The 22,467-nt window shown below is 49.2% G+C and overlaps 3 protein-coding genes and 1 non-coding gene across 5 annotated transcripts in view; all 4 read left to right on the plus strand.

Moving 5' to 3' along the window:
* Positions 1-197: 197 nt before the first annotated feature.
* Positions 198-7,878, plus strand: LOC141726369 (nuclear RNA export factor 1-like; the record flags this gene model as incomplete). Its single annotated transcript, XM_074531165.1, is given in 6 exon segments — positions 198-313; positions 1,425-1,467; positions 2,832-2,904; positions 4,726-4,908; positions 7,230-7,290; positions 7,738-7,878. Coding segments are annotated over 6 exon segments (513 nt in total). The 3' UTR covers positions 7,777-7,878.
* A 207-nt stretch (positions 7,879-8,085) lies between these two features.
* Positions 8,086-10,166, plus strand: TMEM223 (transmembrane protein 223). Its single transcript, XM_074531163.1, has 2 exons — positions 8,086-8,400; positions 8,815-10,166. Exons 1-2 carry the CDS (start codon positions 8,136-8,138, stop codon positions 9,108-9,110), a joined length of 561 nt encoding a protein of 186 aa, XP_074387264.1. The 5' UTR covers positions 8,086-8,135; the 3' UTR covers positions 9,111-10,166.
* LOC141726422 (U2 spliceosomal RNA) lies at positions 9,965-10,155 on the plus strand. Its single transcript, XR_012577668.1, has one exon. It is a non-coding gene; the product is annotated as a U2 spliceosomal RNA (small nuclear RNA).
* A 927-nt stretch (positions 10,167-11,093) lies between the features above and the next one.
* HNRNPUL2 (heterogeneous nuclear ribonucleoprotein U like 2) overlaps positions 11,094-22,467 on the plus strand; it is a 31,327-nt gene continuing 19,953 nt past the window's right edge. The window contains exons 1-6 of one of the 2 annotated variants that reach the window (XM_074531162.1): positions 11,094-12,065; positions 14,885-14,901; positions 15,476-15,579; positions 16,359-16,435; positions 18,411-18,550; positions 21,376-21,466. In XM_074531162.1, the coding sequence (XP_074387263.1) occupies positions 11,453-12,065; positions 14,885-14,901; positions 15,476-15,579; positions 16,359-16,435; positions 18,411-18,550; positions 21,376-21,466 (1,042 nt within the window). In that variant the 5' untranslated portion in view covers positions 11,094-11,452. The remainder of the gene's footprint in view (positions 12,066-14,884; positions 14,902-15,475; positions 15,580-16,358; positions 16,436-18,410; positions 18,551-21,375; positions 21,467-22,467) is intronic. The other variant, XM_074531161.1, reaches the window with a different exon arrangement.

Below are 22,467 nucleotides of genomic sequence, written 5' to 3' on the forward strand. Positions count from 1 at the left end.
ATTTAGGAGATTGTGGGCATGATTTTGGGTGGGTTTATTGAGATTTTAAGGAGATTTTTTCCCATTTTTCTGGGGTTTTTTAGGACATTTTTAAGCGGATTTTTATGAGGATTTTCCTGGCCATTCCCTGATGTTTTCAGTGCGATTTGAGCCAGTTTTCTGTATAATTCTGATTTTTGTTCCCCTCTCCATGGCAGCCATGCGCTTCAAGCTGCTGAAGCACACGCGGCTGAACGTGGTGGCGTTTCTGAACGAGCTGCCCAAAACCCAGCACGACGTCAATTCCTTCGTGGTGGACATCTGTGCCCAGACGGTGAGAACGGCGATTTCCTGGGATTTGGGGATTTTCTGGGATTTGGGGATTTTTTGGGGTTTTTTTGGGCATTTTTCGGGGGATTTTGGGGATTTTTTTGGGATTTTTCTGGGATTTTTTGGGGATTTTTCTGTGGTTTTTTTGAGGATTTTTCTGGGTTTTTCTGGGATCTTGCTGGGCATTTTTTGGGGATTTTGGGTTTTTTTTTTGGGGATTTTGCTGGGATTTTTCTGGGGATTTTTCTGGGATTTTTGGGATTTTGCTAAGATTTTCTAGGGTTTTTCTGGGATTTTTGGGGGATTTTTTTGGGGTTATTTGGGATTTTTCGGGGATTTTTCTGAGTTTTTTTGGGATTTTTTGGGGGGGATTTTTCTGGGGTCTTCCTGGGATTTTTCTGGGATTTTTTTGGGTTTTTTGGGATTTTTGGGGATTTTTTGGGCATTTTTCTGGGCATTTTTGGGATTTTTCTGAGTTTTTTTGGGGATTTTTCTGGGATTTTTTTTGGATTTTTCTGAGATTTTGCTGGGATTTTTTGGGGATTTTTCTGGGATTTTTCTGGGGGGTTTTGGGATTTTTCTGGGTTTTTTGGGGGATTTTTGGGATTTTTCTAAGAATTTTCTGGGAGGTTTTTTGGGATTTTTTTCTGGCGTTTATTGGGGATTTTTTGGGGATTTTTCTGGGGTTTTTTTGGGATTTTTGGGAGATTTTTTGGGGATTTTTTCTGGGATTTTCTGCAGATTTTTCTGGGGGTTTTTGGGATTTTTCTGGGATTTTTTGGGGAATTTTTTTGGGATTTTTCTGGGGATTTTTCTGGGATTTTTCTGGGGGTTTTTGGGATTTTTCTGGGGGATTTTTCTGGGATTTTTGGGGGGATTTTTCTGGGGATTTTGGGGATTTTTCTGGGATTTTTCTGGGGATTTTTGGGGTCGTTTTCGGGTATTTTGGGAGTGGTTTTGGTGGATTTTTGGGGGAGTTTTGGGGGGATTTTTGGGCCGTTTTAGGGGGAGTTTTGGGGGGATTTTTGGTTCAATTTCTGCCAATTCTGGGCCCCAAAATCTGGAATTGCTGGGAATTCCTGGGAATTGTGCCAATGCTGGCCCCGCTGTTCCAGAACACGCTGCTCTGCTTCACCGTCCACGGCATCTTCAAGGAAGGTCGGTCCCAATTTCATTTCCTTTTTATCCTCTTTTATTCCTTATTTTCCTTTTTTTTCTCTCCTTTTTCCCTATTTTTCCTCCTTTTTCCCTATTTTTCCTGTTTTTCCTCTTTTTTTCTATTTCTGATTCTCCTTTTTTCCTCCTTTTCCTCTTTTTCGCTCCTTTTTTCCCTTCTTTTTCTCTCCTGTTTTCCTCTTTTTCCCTTTTTCTTCCTTTATTCCTCCTTTTTCTCATAATCTTCCTCTTCTTCCCTCTTTTTTCTTCCTTTTTCCTCCTTTTTTTCTTTGTCCCTCCTTTTTTTTTTGGTTTTTTTTCTCCTTTTTCTTCTTTTTCCCTCCTTTACCCCTATTTTTTTTCCTATTTTTTCCTCTTTTTTTCTCCTTTTCCCCCTCCATTTTCTTTATTCCTCTGGATTTTTTCTTCCTTTTTTCCCCCTTTTTCCCCCCAATTTTCCCTCCCCATTTTCATTATTCCTCCCCCATTTTTCCCCATTTTCCCCCCTTTTTTTACCTCCTTTTCCCTCCCTTTTCCCCCCATTTTCCCCCCACATTTTTCCCAATTCTCTCCCCCCCATTTTCCCCATTTTCCCCCCTTTTTTTACCTCGTTCTCCACCCATTTTCTCCCCCATTTTTCCCACATTTTTCCCAATTCTCCCCCTCCCTTTTTCCCCCTTTTTTACCTTGTTCTTCCCCCCATTTCCCCCCCATTTTTTCCCATTTTTCTCCCATTCTCCCCCACATTTTTTCCCAATTCTTCCCCTCCCTTTTTCCCCATTTTTCCCCCTTTTTTACCTCGTTCTCCACCCATTTTCTCCCCCATTTTTTCCCCTTTTTCCCCCCAATTTTCCCTCCCCATTTTCCTTATTCCTCCCCTATTTTCCCCCATTTTTTCCCCTTATTCCTCCTCCCTTTTTTCCCCATTTTCCCCCTTTTTTTACCTCCTTCTCCCCCCCATTTTCTCCCCCATTTTTTTCCCATTTTCTCCCCCATTTTTCCCACATTTTTCCCAATTCTCCTCTTCCCTTTTCCCCCCATTTTCCCCCCACATTTTTCCCAATTCTCCCCCTCCCTTTTCCCCCCATTTTTCCCCATTTTTTCTCATTTTTCCCCCACATTTTCCCCAATTCTCCCCCTCCCTTTTTCCCCATTTCCCCCCTTTTTTTACCTCGTTCTCCACCCATTTTCTCCCCCATTTTTCCCACATTTTTCCCAATTTTCCTCTTCCCTTTTCCCCCCATTTTTCCCCATTTTTCCCCCCACATTTTTCCCAATTCTCCCCCTCCCTTTTCCCTCCCATTTCCCCCCATTTCCCCCCATTTTTCCCCATTTTCCCCATTTCCTGACGGTTTCTGTGCCCTCAGTGGATGGGAAGTCGCGGGACTCAGTCCGGGCGTTCACGCGGATGTTCATCGCCGTGCCGGCCGGGAACAGCGGGTGAGGCCCCAAAACCCCCTGGTTTTACCCCAAATCCCCCCAAAACCCCCTTGTTTTACCCTAAATCCCCTGCTTTTACCCCAAATCCCCTGGTTTTACCCTAAACACCCCCTAAACCCCTGGTTTTACCCCAAACCCCCTGGTTTTACCCTAAACACCCCCTAAACCCCCTGGTTTTACCCTAAATCCCCCCTAAATCCCCTGGTTTTACCCTAAATCCCCTGGTTTTACCCTAAATCCCCTGGTTTTACCCTAAACAACCCCTAAATCCCCTGGTTTTACCCTAAACCCCCTGGTTTTACCCTAAATCCCCTGCTTTTACCCCAAACCCCCTGGTTTTACCCTAAATCCCCCCTAAATCCCCTGCTTTTACCCTAAACACCCCCAAAACCCCCTGGTTTTTGCCCTGGACTTGGCCCCAAATCCCATGGTTTTTACCCAAATCCCCTGGGTTTACCCTAAACCCCCTGGTTTTACCCTAAATCCTGTGTTTCTTACCCTAAACTCCCTGGTTTTCCTCCTATAACCCCTTGGTTTTACCCTAAATCCCCAGGTCTGGCCCTAAATCTGGGAATTTTACCCAAAACCCCCGAATTTTTACCCGAAATCCTCTGGTCTGTCCCCAGAGCCCTGGTTTGTCCCTAAACCCTGGGGTTTTTACCCAAATCTCCCTGATTTTCCCCCTAAATCCCATGATTTGTCACTAAATTCTCTGTTCTGTCCCTAAATCCCATGTTTCTTCCCCAAAATCCCGTTTTTGTCCCAAACCCCCTGGTTTGTCCCTAAATCCTGGGGATTTTACCCTAAACATTCTTTTCCCCCCTAAATCCTCTTTTTCCCCCTGAAACCCCATTTTTCCTTCCCCAAACCCCCATTATTGCCCCCTAAACCCCCATTTTCCCCCCCAAATCCCCATTTTTCCTTTCCAAACCCCATTTTTCCCCCCAAACCCCATTCTTTCCCCGCTAAATCCAAATTTCTCCCCCAAAACTCCATATTTCCCCACAAAATTCTCATTTTTTTCCCTTCAAACCCCCATTTTTCCCCCAAATCCCCAATTTTTTCCCTTAAATCCTGATTCTTCCCCGCCCAAACCCCCATTTTTCCCCCCAAACCCCTATTATACCCCCCCAAATCCCCAATTTTTTCCCTTAAACCCCATTTATTTCCCCCCCAAATCCCCATTTTTCCCCCAACCCCCATTTTTTCCCCACCAAATCCCCAATTTTCTCCCCCAAACCCTCATTTCCCCTCCCCAAATCCCCAATTTTCTCCCTTAAATCCTGATTTTTCCCCCCAAACCCCTATTATACCCCACAAACTCCCATTTTTTCCCCCCAAACCCCCGTTTTTCCCCCCTAAATCCAAATTTCCCCCCCAAAACTCCATATTTCCCCACAAAATTCTCTTTTCCCCCCCAACCCCCCAATTTTCTCTGTTAAATCCTGATTTTTCCCCCCAAACCCTCATTTTTCCTTTCCCAAACCCCCAATTTCCCCCCCTAAATCCAAATTTCCCCCCCCAAAACTCCATATTTCCTCACAAAATCCCAATTTTGTCCCCCCTAAATCCAAATCTTCCCCCCCAAAACTCCATATTTCCCCACAAAATCCCAATTTTCTCCCCCCAAACCCCCAATTTTCCCCCCAAACCCCCATTTCCCCCCCTAAATCCCAATTTCCCCCCCCAAAACTCCATATTTCCCCACAAAACTCCATATTTCCCCCCAAAATTCCCATTTTTTTCCCCCTAAATCCCAATCTCCCCCCCAAAACTCCATATTTCCCCCCAAATCCCCATTTTTTCCCCGTTTCCCCGCAGGCTGTGCATCGTGAACGACGAGCTGTTTGTGCGCGGTGCCAGCCCCGAGGAGCTGCGCAAAGCCTTCGCCCTGCCCGCGCCCACGCCCTCGTCCAGCCCCGTGCCCACCCTGACGGCCGAGCAGCAGGAGATGCTGGCGGCCTTCGCCATGCAGTCGGGCATGAACCTCGAGTGGTCCCAGAAGTGAGTCAAAACACACCAAATTTGCTCCAAAAATGGCCAAAAAATCAAAAAAAGTCACCCCAAAACCTCCTAAAAATCCCACTGAAAATCACTCAAAATTTCCCCTAAAAATGGCTCAAAAATCACTCCAAAAATGGATTAAAAATCCCCTAAAAATGTCTCAAAAATTCCCCTAAAAATGGCTCAAAAATCACTCCAAAAATGGCTCAAAAATCCCCTAAAAATGGTTAAAAATCCCCTAAAAATGGCACAAAAATCCCCTAAAAATGGCTCAAAAATCCCCTAAAAATGGCACAAAAATCACTCCAAAAATGGCCCAAAAATCCCACTGAAAATCACTCAAAAATTGCCTTAAAAATGGCTCAAAAATCACTCAAAAATTCCCCTAAAAATCGCTGAAAAATTGCCTTAAAAATGGCTCAAAAATCACTCCAAAATTCCCCTAAAAATGGCTGAAAGTTCGCCTCAAAAATGGATTAAAAACCCCCCGAGCAGCAGGAGATGCTGGCGGTCTTCGCCGTGCAGTCGGGCATGAACCTCGAGTGGTCCCAGAAGTGAGTCTGAAACATATGAAATTCGCTCCAAAAATGGCCCAAAAATCAAAAAAAAATCTCCCTGAAAACGGCTCAGAAATGGCCCTAAAATCCCCCTAAAAATGGCTCCAAATCGCCCTGAAAATGGCACAAGATTCGCCTCAAAACAGCTCAAAAATCCCTTCAAAAATGGCCTAAAAAGCCCTTCAAAAGTCACTCAAAATGCCCCCAAAAATCCATAAAAATTCCCTCCGAAATGCACCTGAAAATCGCTTGAAAATCCCTTCAAAAATGGCCCAAAAATCCCCCTGAAAATGGCTCAAAAATCCCTTCAAAAATGGCCTAAAATTCCCTTCAAAAATATCTTCAAAAGTTGCTCAAAAATCGCTCCAAAAATGGCTCAAAAATCCCTTCAAAAATCACTCAAAAATTCCCCGAAAAATGGCTGAAAGTTCACCTCAAAAATGGCTCAAAAATCCCCTAAAAATGGCCCAAAAATTCCCCTAAAAATGACTCAAAAATCCCCTAAAAATGGATTAAAAATCCCCTAAAAATGGCTCAAAAATTCCCCTAAAAATAGCTCAAAAATCACTCCAAAAATGGCTCAAAAATCCCCTAAAAATGGATTAAAAACCCCCCGAGCAGCAGGAGATGCTGGCGGCCTTCGCCATGCAGTCGGGCATGAACCTCGAGTGGTCCCAGAAGTGAGTCTGAAACGCCCCAAAAATGGCCCAAAAATCAAAAAAAGTCACCCCAAAATCTCCTAAAAATCCCACTGAAAATCACTCGAAAATCCCCTTAAAAATGCCTCAAAAATCTCTTCAGAAGTTGCTCAAGAATCGTTCAAAAAATGCTCCAAAATTCCTTTACAAAGGGCTCCAAAATCCCCCTGAAAGTTGCTCCAAATTCCCTTCAAAAATGGCCCAAAAATCCCTTCAAAAGTCACTCAAAATGCCCCCAAAAATCCATAAAAATTGCCTCCAAAACGCACCTGAAAATCGCTTGAAAATCCCTTCAAAAGTGGCCCAAATGTCCCCATAAAAATGGCACAAAACTCACCTCAAAATGGCTCAAAAATCCCTTCAAAAATGGCCTAAAATTCCCTTCAAAAATATCTTCAAAAATTGCTCAAAAATCGCTCCAAAAATGGCTCAAAAATCCCTTCAAAAATCACTCAAAAATTCCCCTAAAAATGGATTAAAAATCCCCTAAAAATGGCTCCAAAATCACTGAAAAATGGCTCAAAACTTCCTTCCAAACCAGCTCAAAAATCCCCCTGAAAATCGCTCAAAAATCCCTCAAAATGCCACTAAAAATCCTTTCAAAATTCCCGAAAAATCCCTCCAAACCATCTCAAAAATCTCCCAAGAATTCACCTGAAAAAACCTAAAAATCCCCCTGAAAATCCCTCAAAAACAACCCCAAAAATCTCCTTAAAAATCCTAAAAAAATCCTTCAAAAATCCCCTGAAAATTCTCAAAAAAACCCTCCTAAAAATCCCCAAAAATCCTCCTAAAAATCCTTTAAAAAAACCCCAAAATCACCTTAAAAACCCTTAAAAAATCCCAAAAAATCCTCCAAAAAATCCCAAAAATCACTTTAAAAATCCCCAAAAAAACCCAAAAATCACCTTAAAAATCCCCCAAAAAACCCCAAAAAATCACCTTAAAAATCCCAAAAAAACCCCAAAAATCCCCCTCAAAATCCCCAACATTTCCCCAAAAAATCCTAAAAAAAAGCCCAAAAATCCCTCAAAAAAACCCCAAAATTCCCCTTTGTGTCCCTCAGGTGCCTCCAGGACAACGACTGGGATTACAGCCAGGCCGGCCAGGTCTTCACCCAGCTCAAGGTTGGTTTCTTTCCTTTTATTTTTATTTCTTTTTCCCTCTTTTCCCTGTTATTTTCCCTTTTTCTCATTTTTCTCCCATTATTCCCAATTTTCCCTCAATTTTCCCCCCATTTTTCTCCATTTTTTCCCCATTTTCCTCCATTATTTTTCCCTTTTTTTTTCTCTATTTTCCCCAATTTTTCCCCATTATTTTCCCCTGTTATTTTTCCCCATTTTCCCCCATTCTCACTCCATTATTTCCCCCATTTTCCCTGTTACTATCCCCTGATATTTTTCTCATTTTTCCCCATTATTTTCCCCATTATTTCTCCCATTTTTGCCATTATTTTTCCCATTTTCCTCCATTATTTTCTCCCTTATTTTTCCCTTTATTTCCCCTCATTATTTTCCCCATTTTCCCCCTTTCTCACCCCATTATTTCTCATTTTTCCCCATTTTTCCCCTCAGCTGGAAGGGAAGATTCCGGAAGTCGCTTTTCTCAAGTGAACGTTGGAGCTCCCCGCCCCCTCCCCGGGCCCCTGTCCCGTGTTCGAGTCCTTTCGATGCCCCCGAGTTTTGTAAATAAACCGATGGATTATTGATTATCGATTAGTGATTAATTAATTATTTATTATTTATTAATTATTGCCCGCGGCGCCTTTAAGAGGGAGGCACTGAGGGCAAGGCGGGAACGCGCCAGCAACAAAGATGGCGGCGGACGCGGCACCTGATTGGCTGATGCGTAATCAACGCCACAGCCCATTGGCTAAGCCGCTACGTGCAACCCGATTGGCTGCGCCTCCTCTTTTCGCCGCATCCGATTGGCTGATGCGCTGCGTGCCCCGGAAGTACCGGGGCCGCCCGTCATGGCGGCGCGGGCGGCGCTGGAGGTGGCGGCGGCGGCGGCGGCGCGGGACGTGGTTCTGTACGAGCACGACCGGAGCCGCTTCTTCCGCCTCGCGGGGCTCTTCTGCGCCAGCCAAGGGATCTTCTGGGCTTACCTGGCTCATTACGCCTTCACGGCGCTGCGCCCGGTTCCCGGTCCTGCTGCCGGTACCGGGGCCGATGACCCGCTGAGACCCCGCGACAACAAGTGGCGCTTTGGGTTCACGGCGTCCTGCCTGACCGTCGGTACTGAGGCAGCGGGACCGGGCGGAACCGGGAAGAACCGGGAGGGACCGGGGACACACCGGGGGCACTCCCGGGGCAGGGGAAGGGCACCGGGGCGGTCACCGGATGTGGGAGGGCGGGACTGAGATGGGGGCGGGGAAAGCGGGACTGAACCGGGTTGAGGGCGGCGGCACCGGGGTCACACCGGGGCTCAGGGAAGGGACCAGGGGTCAAACCGGGGCTCCCACCGGGGCCGGGTCGGGCTCAGGGGAAGGAACCGGGGCTCGCACCGGGGCTCACGGGAGGGATCCGGGGTTACACCGGGGCTCGGGAGAAGGGACCGGAGCCCCCAGCGGGGCTCCCACCGGGTACTGGGGTCGGTTCCCGTGCCCCGTTCCCAACCGCCGGTTTCCCCGGTTTCTCTCCGGTGCCCAGGCTCGCTGACGGTGGCCGCGGGCTGGCTGCTGCCGCTGCGCTCGGTGGCGCGGCTGACGCTGCTGCGGGGCGGCACCGCCGTGAGCATCGGGACGCCGGGGCCGCTCGGTATCGGGCACCGAACGTTCACGGTGCCGCTCCGGGACGTGTCCGGTGCCGCCCACCGGAGCGAGGCCGCGGCCGCGGTGCCCATCCGGGTGCGGGGCCGCCCGTTCTTCTTCCTGATGGACAAACGGGGAAAGCTCCGGGAGCCGCGGTTGTTCGACGTTACCGTGGGGGCGGCCAGGAAATGGTAGCGACACCGGGGGGGACAAACGGGGACAACTCCGGGAGCCGCGGCTGATCGGTGTCACGGAAATTATAGGGGACACCGGGACATGGAGGGGACACCCGGACATTGGGGACATAGAGGGGCATGGAGGGGACCCGGTGCTGGTGGCACCCCCTGGCACCCCCTGGCACCCGCTATCACCTGATGCCACCTGTGGTCACCTCCCGCCAACCGGTGTCACGTGATGCCACCCGGTGTCCCCAGTGCCACCTCCTGTCCTTCCCACCCCCCCATGGGGACAGTGCCGTTGTCACAAACTGTCCCAAATTGTCACAAACTGTCACAAATTGTCCCAGACTGTCATAAACCATCCCACACTGTCCCCATCTGTCCCCGGTCACCCCCAGAATAAAGCGGGAACCCCCCGGCTCTCTGATTTAATTCATTATAGAATTACAATATGATCAATAGCGGGCGGGGCTTGCGCGCCAAGGGGCGGGGTTATGCGAATGACCAGCTGGGGTGGGAGTGGGCGGGGTCAATGCAAATTAAGATCCACGGCCGGCCAATCACAATGCGAGGCGGGGAAAAGGGATGGGGCGGGGCTAGGGAACACCAGCAAGCCGCTGTTTGCATAAAGGGGCGGGGTTATGTAGATTTGTTGATCGTCACCCTGGCGAAAGGCATGCTGGGATCATTTTTGGGCAGAATTTCGGGTTTTTTGGGGTCGGATCGTGCGGGACTCGGGAGCAAAGCGCGAGATGGGATGGAGAGAACGTTCCAGAAGGGTTCGGGAGCGGTCGGGGCGCGGCGCGGGGGTGGCCGTGAGGTGCGGGCGGGCCGGGCGGGGCCGGTGGCGGCGCTGGGCGGGGAACCGGTATCGCTTCTCGGCCTTTTGGCTAAGATCAAGTGTAGTATCTGTTCTTATCAGTTTAATATCTGATACGTCCTCGATGAGAGGACTTTATATTAAACGGATTTTTGGGCTCGGGAGTTGGACCCGGAGCTTGCTCCCTCCGCTCCGCGCATCGTCCCGGTATTGCAGTGCCTCCGGGAACGGTGCACCCCGCACGGGGACCTTTTTCTGGTGAAAAATAGATTAAAACCTACAACGACTAGCGCCACAATATATTGATTCTGTTTTTATTGATGGAATTTGTGCCGTTCTGTATCAAAATGGCTCCAAGGGATTCTATGAGGGGTCTGAGCTCACCGCCCTCACCTTCCCCTCACAGCGCGCCGCAAAATGGCGGCGCCTTCCCCGCGCTGCTTCCTGATGTTAAACCCTCTCATTTCGCTGCTTCCCGCGTGAAATATGAGTTTTATGTGGGTATTAATAAATATTTACAGTGTTAAAAAAGTGTAACAGGAGATTTGAATGGTTTTATTGAATGAACCCGTGAGGAGAGGTAGGAACAGCAAGGTGGGGCTAAACGAGTTTCCTGAGGGGAACGCGGCCCGGTCTCCGCCTCTCCGCTTCTTCCGCGCTCGCTTCCAATTCCAAACCAAAATATCTCGTTTATTTTCTGTATTTTACACATTTTAATCCTTTTCAAACCCTTCCTTCCAACCAGCGCGCCGCGCGCTCTCCCCAATTCATCCACCGAAACAAAATGGCGGCGGCGCGGCGGGCGCGAAAGTGCGCGTGAGGCGAGCGCCCCCCCTTCGCCCCCATCCGCCAATCGGAGCGCGGCTTTTCGCCGTCGTCGGGCAGAACAGCGCGGCCGAAGCCAATCAGAAAATCCGAGCGGCTGGCGCGGGCCAAGCGCGGGGAGGGAGGGAAGGAAGGAGGGGAAGCGGCGGAGCCGCCGCCACACTCGCAGCGACCGTTGCGCACGTAGGTGGGGCTGAGGGGGAAATGGGGGGGCGCCAGCGGAGACAGCGCCTGCGCGCGGCGCGAGAAACCGGCCCCGCGCATGCGCCGCGCCTGCGCGGTGATGCGCCGCGGGCGGGGTTTGGTGCGGCGCGCAGGCGCGACGCATGCGCGGTAGAGGCGGCGCGCGGCGCGCGGGGGGGCGCGGCTGAGGGGCGGCGGCGGCGCAGGCGCGGCTGAGGCGGCGGCGGCGGGAGCGGGACGGGCCCGGCGATCGCTCCGCGCTCCGGCCGCCCCCTCCCCGCGCCAGCGGCGGCGGCCCCGCCTCGCGCTCTCGCTCGCTTCTCCCCCCCCCCACCCTCTCCCGTCCCTTCTCCGCCCCCTTCCTTCCGCCCCTTCCCTCCCTCAGTCCCCGCCCCGCGGCCTCAGGCCCGGCCCGGCCTCGCGCTCCGGCCTCGGCGCCGCCGCCTCAGCGCGCCCGCGCTTCCGCTTCCCTTCCCCCCCCCGCCCCGCGGCCCCTTCCCCCCCCCCCGTCCCCACACACCGGCCCCGCCATGGACGTGAAGCGGCTGAAGGTGACCGAGCTGCGGGCCGAGCTGGGCCGGCGCGGCCTGGACGCCCGCGGGCTGAAGGTGGAGCTGGCGCAGCGGCTGCAGGAGGCCCTGGACGCCGAGATGTTGGCGGCGGGGCCCGAGGAAGGCGGCGGCGGCGGCGGCGGGGGAGGCCCGGCCGCGGCCGCCTCGAGCTGCGCAGGGGAAGCGGGGCCGGCGGGAGGCCCGGGCGGGCGGCCCCACGGAGGGGATGAGGAGGAGGAGGAGGAGGAAGAGGAGGAGGAGGAGGAAGAGGAGGAGGAGGAGGACGAGGAAGCGCTGCTCGCCGATGAGGACGAAGCGGCCGCCGCGGCCCCCGAGGCGGCCCCGGCCCAGCCCGGCCCCCCCGGGGAGGAGGAGGAGGAGGAGGAAGAGGAGGCGGCCCCGGCCGAGCCCGCGGGGTCGGAGCCGCCGCAGCCGCCGCAGGAGGAGGGAGCGGCGGCCGCGGCCGAGGCTGAGGCGGCCGAGGGAGGAGGCGGCGGCGGCGGCGTGAACGGGGCCGAGCGGCCGCCGGAGGAGGCGCCCAGCGGGGATGAAGCGGCCGCGGCCGAGGCCAAGGAGGAGGAGGCGGCTGCGGGTGAGCGATGGGGGAGAGACGGGACCGGGGGGGAACCGGGAGAGGAACCACCGGGAATGGGATCCTTAGAACCGGGAAAAGAACCCCGAGATCCTCGTGAGGGGACCGGGAAAGGAGCCCTCGGAACCGGGAATGGGATTCCCATAACCGGGAAAGGATCCCCGGTACCGGGAGGGGAACCGGGAAAAGAACCCCGAGATCCTCCTGAGGGGATCGGGAACGGGATCCCTAAAATCGGGAAAAGAATCCCGAAATTTTCCAAAGGGATCCCTAAAATCGGGAAAGAGCCCCCGGATCTTTGTGAGGGGACCGGGACCGGGAAACGAACCTTGGGATGCTCGGGAAAAATCCCAAAAACCGGAAAAAACCGGGAAAGGCCCCGGAGCCTCGTGAGGGGCCCCTCACAAAATTCCCGGTTTTCCCTCAAAAATCCCGATTGTGGTCCTGTCTGCATTCCCGGATTTTGGGATAAAATCGGGATAAAATCGCGATAAAATCCCCAAATTCCCCACAGGGAAATTCGGGATTTGAGGAGAAAAAAGCGGGAAAAATTTGAATTGAAAGCGATTTTTGTGGAGCGGCGGCTGAGGGGAAATCAATGGAATTCCTGGAGGTGGCGAATTCCGGGTTGGGTTTGGGGGAAATTGTGAGGGAAAAGTTGGGGAAAATTTGGGTTTTTAGGGGAGAAATTTGGGTGAGGGGAAAATTCGGGGTTAGGAGGAGAAAAAATCCGGATTTTTGTGGGGTTTTGGGGGAAAAAATCGGGATTTTTTGGGGTTTGAGGGGAAAAATCGGGATTTTTGTGGGTTTCTGAGGGGAAAGTCTCTGTTTTGAGGGAGACAATTTTGAATTTAGAGAAATAATCCGGGGGAAAAGTGTTGGGGAAATTGGGGGATTTGTTTTAAAGTGAAATGTGTGGGTTTGGGGAAAGTTTTGGGATTTCTGTGAGCCAAATTGTGATTTCTGAGGGAAAATGCGGGTTTTTGTGAGGAAAATGGGGATTTATGAGGGAAAATCCTGATTTATGAGGGAAGATGTTGATTTTTCAGTGGGAAATCTTGGGATTTGAAAGAAAAAATGGACATTTTGAAGGAAAAAATGGGATTTTTGATGGAAAAATTCTGATTTTGGGAGGATTTCTGGAGCGTGGATCAGCCTGGAATAGAATTGTATTGGAATTAAAGTTAAATAATTCCCATTTTTTTCCCAAACTTTGACTTTTATGGCATTACAGCTGGAAAAGTTCTGTTTTAGGACCTTGGAATAACACAAGGTCTTGGGTTTTGTGGACCCAATATCTTGTATTATTATATTTTCTAATCCTGAATTTTCAGGAATTTTTTTGGCAAACAAGAGAAAAATTGGGATTTCTTTTGTGTTTCCTTGGATTTTCCTGTTGGATTTATTAATTTTTAATTTGTACTTTCCAGTTTTTAGTGACCCAATGGATCTTGGTCCAGAATTTTTCCTTTTCCATGACAAATCCCAAGGGAATTTTGCATTTTAAAGGATTTTTGGTGACATTTTTGTGGCTTTTTAAACCCATTCCAGGTGGGAAAATTCATTCAAACGCTGAGAGTTTCATGGAATGTTTTTATTTGATTCATTTTTAAGAGAAAAATGAGGATTTTGGGCATTTTTCACCTCTCTAAAAGCTGGGAAAATCCAAAATCCTCCTGGAATGTTTGACTGGAGTCACCTGGAGGAAGAAATTGGGATTTTAACCAAACTTTGAGCTTCTGAAGGAAAGGAATCCATTCAGGCTTTGCCATTTCCATGGAATATTCAGCTTTAATGGGAGTTTTAAGGCAAAAAATTGAAATCAATAAAAAATTTAACCCTTTTTTTCCCCCAGTAAAAACCAGAAAAATGGAAGTAAATTTAAAATTTAACCCTTTTTTGCCCAGAAAAAATGGAGATAATTTAAAATTTTAACTCTTTTTTTCCTGGAAAAATTAAAATACATTCAAATTTTAACTCTTTTTTTCCCCAGAAATTGAATATAAATCCCAATTTTAACCTTGGGAAAAGCTGAAAAAATTGAAATAAATCTGGATTTTAACCCTTTTTTCCCCAGGCAAAGCTGGAAAAATTAAAATAAATCTGAATTTTAACCCTTTAATCCCCAGAAAAATGCCAATAAATCCAAATTTTAACCCTTTTTTCCCCAGGAAAAGCCACAATTCCTCCCCAATTCCCCATGTTTGTGTTCCCATGTAAACCCGGATATTTAGGTCCAAAATCCGGAGTTTATTCCCATATAAAACCCTGGATATTTTGATATAAAATCCCCAGTTTTGGTGTTCCAGGGGAGGAGGATCCCATATAAACCCCCAGCTATTTTGCTGTAAAATCAGGAATTTATTCCCATGTCAAACCCGGATATTTTGGAATTTGTTGCCATGTAAAACCCTGGATTTTCTGGTACAAAATCAGTGGATTTTGGCATATATGGGAGGAGGATCCCATGTATAAAACCTCAGATATTTTGATATAAAATCAGGAATTTGTTCCCATGTCAAACCCCAGATATTTTGATATAAAATCAGGAATTTTGGCCATTCCAGGGGAGGAGGATCCCCTGTATAAAACCCCGGATATTTTGATATAAAATCAGTGAATTTTGATACAAAATCAGTGAATTTTGATATAAAATCATTAAATTTCATCATTCCAGGGGAGGAGGAGGACAAGGCCAAGGCGGAGGCCGAGCAGGAGGATCCCCTGTATAAAACCCGGATATTTTGATATAAAATCAGTGAATTTTGATATAAAACCAGTACATTTTGATATAAAATCATTAAATTTCATCATTGCAGGGGAGGAGCAGGACAAGGCCAAGGCGGAGGCCAAGCAGGAGGATCCCCTGTACAAACCTCTGGATATTTTGATATAAAGTCAGGGAATTTTGATATAAAACCAGTATATTTTGATATAAAATAATGAATTTTTGGTCATTGCAGGGGAGGAGGAGGACAAGGCCAAGGCGGAGGCCGAGCAGGAGGGTACCCTGTACAAACCTCTGGATATTTTGATATAAAATCAGGGAATTTTGATATGAATCAGTACATTTTGATATAAAACCATGAATTTCCCGTTGCAGGGGAGGAGGAGGACAAGGCCAAGGCGGAGGCCAAGCAGGAGGATCCCCTGTACAAACCCCTTGATTCAAATCAGTGAATTTTGATATAAAATCAGTACATTTTGATATAACATCAGTATATTTTGATATAAAACCATGAATTTCCCGTTGCAGGGGAGGAGGAGGACAAGGCCAAGGCGGAGGCCGAGCAGGAGGATCCCCTGTATAAAACCCGGATATTTTGATATAAAATCAGGGAATTTTGATATAAAATCATCAATTTTGATATAAAATCATTAAATTTCCCATTGCAGGGGAGGAGGACAAGGCCAAGGCGGAGGCCGAGCGCCGGGGGCTGAAGCGGCTGCGGGACGAGAAGGACGAGCACGGCCGGGCCTGGCACGAGTTCCGTGAGGAGGCCTACAACAGCCGGTGGGGCTAAACTCCTTTTTTGGGGTTTTTGGGGGTTTGGGGAGCCCTGGGGGTTGGCAAAATTATTTGGAAATTTTTCTGATTTTTTCAGAATTTTTGAGGATTTTTTTCGGATTTTTTTTCTGATTTTTTGGCATTTTTTTCTAATTTTTTTTCCAATTTTTTCCCTGATTTTTCTTTTAATGTTCTATGATTTTTCCTGATTTTTTAAGTTTTATTTTCTGATTTTTTTTCTGGGTGGTTTTTTTTTTTCAGATATTTTTCTAATGTTTTTAGATTTTTTTAGATTTTTTTCCTGGTTTTCCTTCCAGAATATTTCTGATTTTTTTTGGAACGCCTTCTGATGTCTTTCTAATTTTTTTTGGACATCTTTCTAATTTTTTCTGGTTTTTTTTCAGAATATTTTACAATTTTTATCAGAGTGTTTTCTGATCTTTTCCAAGTTTTTCCTGATTCTTTTTCTAAGCTTTTCCTCATTATATTTGCAATTTTTTTTTTTCTTTGTGAGGGTTTTGGGGTTTGGCATCACCCCAGAACTTCTGGAGAGATCCCAAAAGCTCCCAAAGCTGCTGAGTGGGAATTTTGGGAATTTTTGGGGAATTTTTTGGGAATTTTTTGGGGTTTTTGGGGGGGGGATGGAGAGCTCCCAAAATCAGGGAGTTCCCAGCTGGGAATTCCTGAGTATTTTGGGCTTTCCTGGAATTTTGGGAGTCCTGAAAATTGGGTTTTCCCCCCCAGAATTTTTGATTTTTGCCCAATTTTCTCATTTTTCCCCCCAGATCCAAATCGCCGCCGCCGCCCGAGGAGGAGCCCCCGGAGGGGGAGGAGGACGAGACCCTGGTGATCCTGGACACCTGTGAGGGAAATTGGGAATTTTGGGGAATTTTGGGGAATTTTGGGATTTTTGGGATAATCACAAATCACCCTGGTGATCCTGGACACCTGTGAGGGAAATTGGGAATTTTGGGGAAATTTGGGATTTTTGGGATAAATCACAAATCACCCTGGTGATCCTGGACACCTGTGAGGGAAATTTTGGGGAATTTTGGGGGAAATTTGGGGAATTTTGGGGAATTTTGGGATTTTTGGGATAAATCACCCTGGTGATCCTGGACACCTGTGAGGGAAATTGGGAATTTTGGGGGAAATTTGGGATTTTTGGGATAAATCACAAATCACCCTGGTGATCCTGGACACCTGTGAGGGAAATGGGGAATTTTGGGGAATTTTGGGGGAATTTGGGATTTTTGGGATAATCACAAATCACCCTGGTGATCCTGGACACCTGTGAGGGAATTTTGGGGAATTTTGGGGGAAATTTGGGGTTTTTGGGATAATCACAAATCACCCTGGTGATCCTGGACACCTGTGAGGGAAATTGGGAATTTTGGGGGAATTTTGGGATTTTTGGGATAATCACAAATCACCCTGGTGATCCTGGACACCTGTGAGGGAAATTGGGGAATTTTGGGGAATTTTGGGATTTTTGGGATAAATCACAAATCACCCTGGTGATCCTGGACACCTGTGAGGGAATTTGGGGGGAATTTCTGGGATGAATCAGAACATTCCTTTTGGGATAAATTCCAGCATAAATTCCCGGATTTTGGGGATAAAATCTGGTGTAAATTCCGGGATTTTGGGATAAATTCTGGGGTTTTTGTCCCGATTTGGGCTGGAATGTTGGGGTTTGTTGAGGATTTGTTGAGGGTTTGTTCTGGAAGGTTCCTTCCCCCCCAGACACGTCGGACCTGGGGATAAATTCTGGGATTTTGGTCCCAATTTCTGGGATTTGAGCCGGGATTTTTGCTGTGATTTTGGGGTTTTTGTCGCGATTTGGGCTGGAATGTTGGGATTTGTTGAGGGTTTGTTCTGGAAGGTTCCTCCCCCCCCAGACACGTCGGACCTGGGGATAAATTCCGGGATTTTGGGATAAATTCTGGGAATTTTGGGATAAATTCTGGGATAAATTCTGGGATTTTGGGATAAATTCTGGGATAAATTCTGGGATAAATTCTGGGATTTTGGGATAAATTCTGGGATAAATTCTGGGATTTTGGGGTAAATTCTGGGATTTTTGTCCCGATTTGGGGGATTTGAGCCGGGATTTGGGCTGGAATTTTGGGATTTGTTCTGGAACGTTCCTTCCCCCCCAGACACGTCGGACCTGGGGATAAATTCTGGGATTTTGGGATAAATTCTGGGATAAATTCTGGGATTTTGGGATAAATTCTGGGGTTTTTGTCCCGATTTGGGCTGGAACGTTGGGGTTTGTTGAGGGTTTGTTCTGGAAGGTTCCTCCCCCCCCAGACACGTCGGACCTGGGGATAAATTCCGGGATTTTGGGATAAATTCTGGGAATTTTGGGATAAATTCTGGGATAAATTCTGGGATTTTGGGATAAATTCTGGGATAAATTCTGGGATTTTGGGATAAATTCTGGGGTTTTTGTCCCGATTTTTGGGGGACTTGAGTCGGGGTTTGGGCTGGAATTTTGGGATTTGTTCTGGAAGGTTCCTTTCACCCCCAGACACGTCGGACCTGGGGATAAATTCTGGGATTTTGGTCCCGATTTCTGGGATTTGAGCCGGGATTTTTGCTGTGATTTTGGGATTTTTGTCCCGATTTGTTCTGGAATGTTGGGATTTGTTGAGGGTTTGTTCTGGAATGTTCCTTTCCTCCCCAGACACGTCGGACCTGGGGATAAATTCTGGGATTTTGGTCCCGATTTCTGGGATTTGAGCCAGGATTTTTGCTGGGATTTTGGGGTTTTTGTTCTGGAATGTTGGGATTTGTTGAGGGTTTGTTCTGGAAGGTTCCTCCCCCCCCAGACACGTCGGACCTGCAGTTCCGCGCCAGCCGGGACCGTTACGGGGGGCAGCCGCTGTTCCACGAGCGCTTCCCGGGGCTCTGGGCCGGGGCCCGCAGCACCCACGGGGTCACCCAGGGCCGGGTCTGCTTCCAGGCCAAGGTGGGTGTGGAGATACGGGGGAAAAACAACGGGAAATGGGCAAAAAAATGGGGAAAAAATGGGGAAAAAACAGGGGAGAAATGGCCAAAAATGGGGGCAAACGGACGGGTCCCACAGCACCCACGGGGTCACCCAGGGCCGGGTCTGCTTCCAGGCCAAGGTGGGTGTGGAAATTGGGGGAAAAATGGGGAAAAATGGGGAAAAAACAGGGGAGAAATGGGCAAAAACAGGGGGAAAAAATGGCCAAAAACAGGGGGGGAAAATGGGCAAAAAACTGGGGGAAAATGGCCAAAAAACTGGGGGGAAAATGGCCAAAAACAGGGGGAAAAAACAGGGGGGAAATGGGAAAAAAAATGGGGAAAAACAGGGGGGAAATGGGAAAAAAATGGGGTAAAAATGGGCAAAAATGGGGGCAAACGGACGGGTCCTGCAGCACCCACAGGGTCACCCAGGGCCGGGTCTGCTTCCAGGCCAAGGTGGGCACGGAAACACGGGGAGAAATGGGCAAAAAATGGGGAAAAAACAGGGGGGAAATGGCCAAAAAAACGGGGAAAATGGGGGGAAAGGGCCGGGTCCCGCAGCACCCACGGGGTCATACATGGACGGGTCTGCTTCCAGGCCAAGGTGGGCACGGAAATATGGGGGAAAAATGGGGGAAAATGGGGAAAAAAAACAGAGAGAAAATGGGCAAAAAACTGGTGGAAAATGGCCAAAAAAATGGGGAAAAAACAATGGGGAAATGGGGAAAAAACTGGGGGAAAATGGGGAAAAAATGGGGAAAAATAGGCAAAAAATGGGGAAAAAACAGGGGGGAAATGGGAAAAAAAATGGGGGGAAAATGGGGAAAAAACAGGGGGAAAGGGCCGGGGCCCGCAGCACCCACGGGGTCACCCAGGGGCGGGTCTGCTACCAGGCCAAGGTGGGTGTGGAAATTGGGGGAAAAATGGGGGAAAATGGGGAAAAAATGGGGAAAAAAACGGGGGGAAAATGGCCAAAAATGGGGGCAAACGGACGGGTCCTGCAGCACCCACGGGGTCACCCAGGGACGCGTCTGCTTCCAGGCCAAGGTGGGTGTGGAGATATGGGGGAAAAACAACGGGAAATGGGCAAAAAATGGGGAAAAAATGGGCAAAAAATGGGGAAAAAACAGGGCAAAAATGGGCAAAAAACCAGGGGAAAAATGGGGGGAAAGGGCCAGGGCCCGCAGCACCCACGGGGTCACCCAGGGACGGGTCTGCTTCCAGGCCAAGGTGAGCATGGAAGTTGGGGGAAAAATGGGGGAAATGGGCAAAAATGGGGAAAAAATGGGGAAAAAAACAGGGGGAAAATGGCCCAAAAAATGGGGGCAAACGGACGGGTCCTGCAGCAGCCACGGGGTCACCCAGGGCCGGGTCTGCTTCCAGGCCAAGGTGAGCACGGAAATACGGGGAAAAACGGGGGAAAATGGGGAAAAATGGGGAAAAAATGGGGAAATACGGGGGAAAAACGGGCAAAAACGGGGAAAAAAACTGGGGGAAAATGGCCAAAAAACTGGGGGGAAAATGGCCAAAAACAGGGGGGGAAATGGGCAAAAAATGGGGAAAAAAACAGGGGGAAAATGGCCAAAACCGGGGCTCTGGGCCGGGGCCCGCAGCACCCACGGGGTCACCCAGGGCCGGGTCTGCTTCCAGGCCAAGGTGGGTGTGGAAATACAGGGGAAAAATGGGGAAAAAAATGGGGGGAAAATGGGGAAAAAAATGGGGGGAAAATGGGCAAAAAAACAGGGGGAAAATGGCCCAAAAAATGGGGAAAAAACGGGGAAAATGGGCAAAAAATGGGGTAAAAAATGGCCAAAACCAGGAGGAAAGGGCCGGGGCCTGCAGCACCCATGGGGTCACCCAGGGACAGGTCTGCTTCCAGGCCAAGGTGGGCACGGAAATACAGGGGGAAATGGGCAAGAAATGGAGAAAAAATGGGGAAAATGGGCAAAAAAATGGGGGGAAAATGGGGAAAAAAATGGGGGGAAATGGGCAAAAAAATGGGGAAAAAACAGGGGGGAAATGGGCAAAAAAATGGGGGGAAAATGGCCAAAAACAGGGGGAACGGGCCGGGGCCCGCAGCACCCACGGGGTCACCCAGGGACGGGTCTGCTTCCAGGCCAAGGTGGGTGTGGAAATTGGGGGAAAAATGGGGAAAAAATGGGGAAAAAAACAGGGGAGAAATGGGCAAAAACAGGGGGAAAAAACAGGGGGGAAATGGGAAAAAAAATGGGGGGAAAATGGGCAAAAACGGGGGGAAATGGGCAAAAAACCGGGGAAAAAACTGGGCGAAATGGGCAAAAAATGGGGAAAAAATGGCCAAAAACAGGGGGAAAGGGCCAGGGCCCGCAGCACCCACAGGGTCATGCATGGACGGGTCTGCTTCCAGTCCAAGGTGGGGAGAAAATGGGAAAAAATGGGAAAAAACGGGGGAAAACAGGGAAAAAATGGGAAAGAACCAGGGCAAAAATGGGAAAAGAATCCCTGGAGGAGCTGTGGTTATACAGGGAGCAGAGAGAGGGGCAGAAAAGGGAATTTGGGGGAGGTTTAGTTGGATTTTTGGGTGAGTTTGGGGAGTTTTGGGGTGGGTTTGGGGGTTTTTGAGAGTATTGAGGATTTTTCAAGGCAGTTCAGAGCTACTTTGGGACAGTTGGAGAGGTTTTAGGTGCCTCATTGAGGTTTTTTGCTGCCTCTTTTATCAGTTTTTTGGCTCTGTTTGGGGTTTTTGGGGTTTCTCCTGCTGCTGTTTCCCTTTCCCGGCCCCATTCCCGAATTTTTTGGGTCCCAAATGCCCAAATTTGCCCTCAGGTGTCCCAGAACCTGCCGGGGAAGGAGGGCAGCTCCGAGGTGCCGCTGCTCCGGGTGGGCTGGTCCGTGGACTTCTCCCACTCGCAGCTGGGTGAGACCCCAGACCCCTGAAATGCACCCCAAATCCATCCAGGATCCTCAAAATCCATCCAGAATCCCAAAATCCAGCCCCAAACCCCCTGAAATGTGCCCAAAATGCATCCAGAATCCCAAAATCCAGCCCCAGACCCCCTGAAATGTGCCCAAAATCCAGTCCAGGATCCCAAAATCCATCCAGGATCCCAAAATGCAGCCCCAAATCCCCTGAAATGTGCCCAAAACGCAGCCCAGGGTCCCCAAACCCCCTGAAATGTGCCCAAAATACAGCCCAGGGTCCCCAAATCCCCTGAAATGTGCCCAAAATGCAACTCAGGGTCCCCAAATCCCCTGAAATGTGCCCAAAATGCAGCCCAGGGTCCCCAAACCCCCTGAAATGTGCCCAAAATCCATCCAGAATCCCAAAATCCAGCCCCAAATCCCCTGAAATGTGCCCAAAATACAGCCCAGGGTCCCCAAATCCCCTGAAATGTGCCCAAAATCCATCCAGAATCCCAAAATCCAGCCCCAGACCCCCTGAAATGTGCCCAAAATCCAGTCCAGGATCCCAAAATCCATCCAGGATCCCAAAATGCAGCCCCAAATCCCCTGAAATGTGCCCAAAACGCAGCCCAGGGTCCCCAAACCCCCTGAAATGTGCCCAAAATACAGCCCAGGGTCCCCAAATCCCCTGAAATGTGCCCAAAATGCAACTCAGGGTCCCCAAATCCCCTGAAATGTGCCCAAAATGCAGCCCAGGGTCCCCAAACCCCCTGAAATGTGCCCAAAATCCATCCAGAATCCCAAAATCCAGCCCCAAATCCCCTGAAATGTGCCCAAAATCCATCCAGGATCCCAAAATCCAGCCCCAAATCCCCTGAAATGTGCCCAAAATCCATCCAGGATCCCAAAATCCATCCAGGATCCCAAAATCCAGCCCCAAATCCCCTGAAATGTGCCCAAAATTCAGCCCCAAATCCTCTGAAATGTGCCCAAAACGCAGCCCAGGATCCCCAA

Source organism: Zonotrichia albicollis, chromosome 34 (assembly GCF_047830755.1).
Source record: "Zonotrichia albicollis isolate bZonAlb1 chromosome 34, bZonAlb1.hap1, whole genome shotgun sequence".
NCBI lineage: Eukaryota > Metazoa > Chordata > Aves > Passeriformes > Passerellidae > Zonotrichia > Zonotrichia albicollis.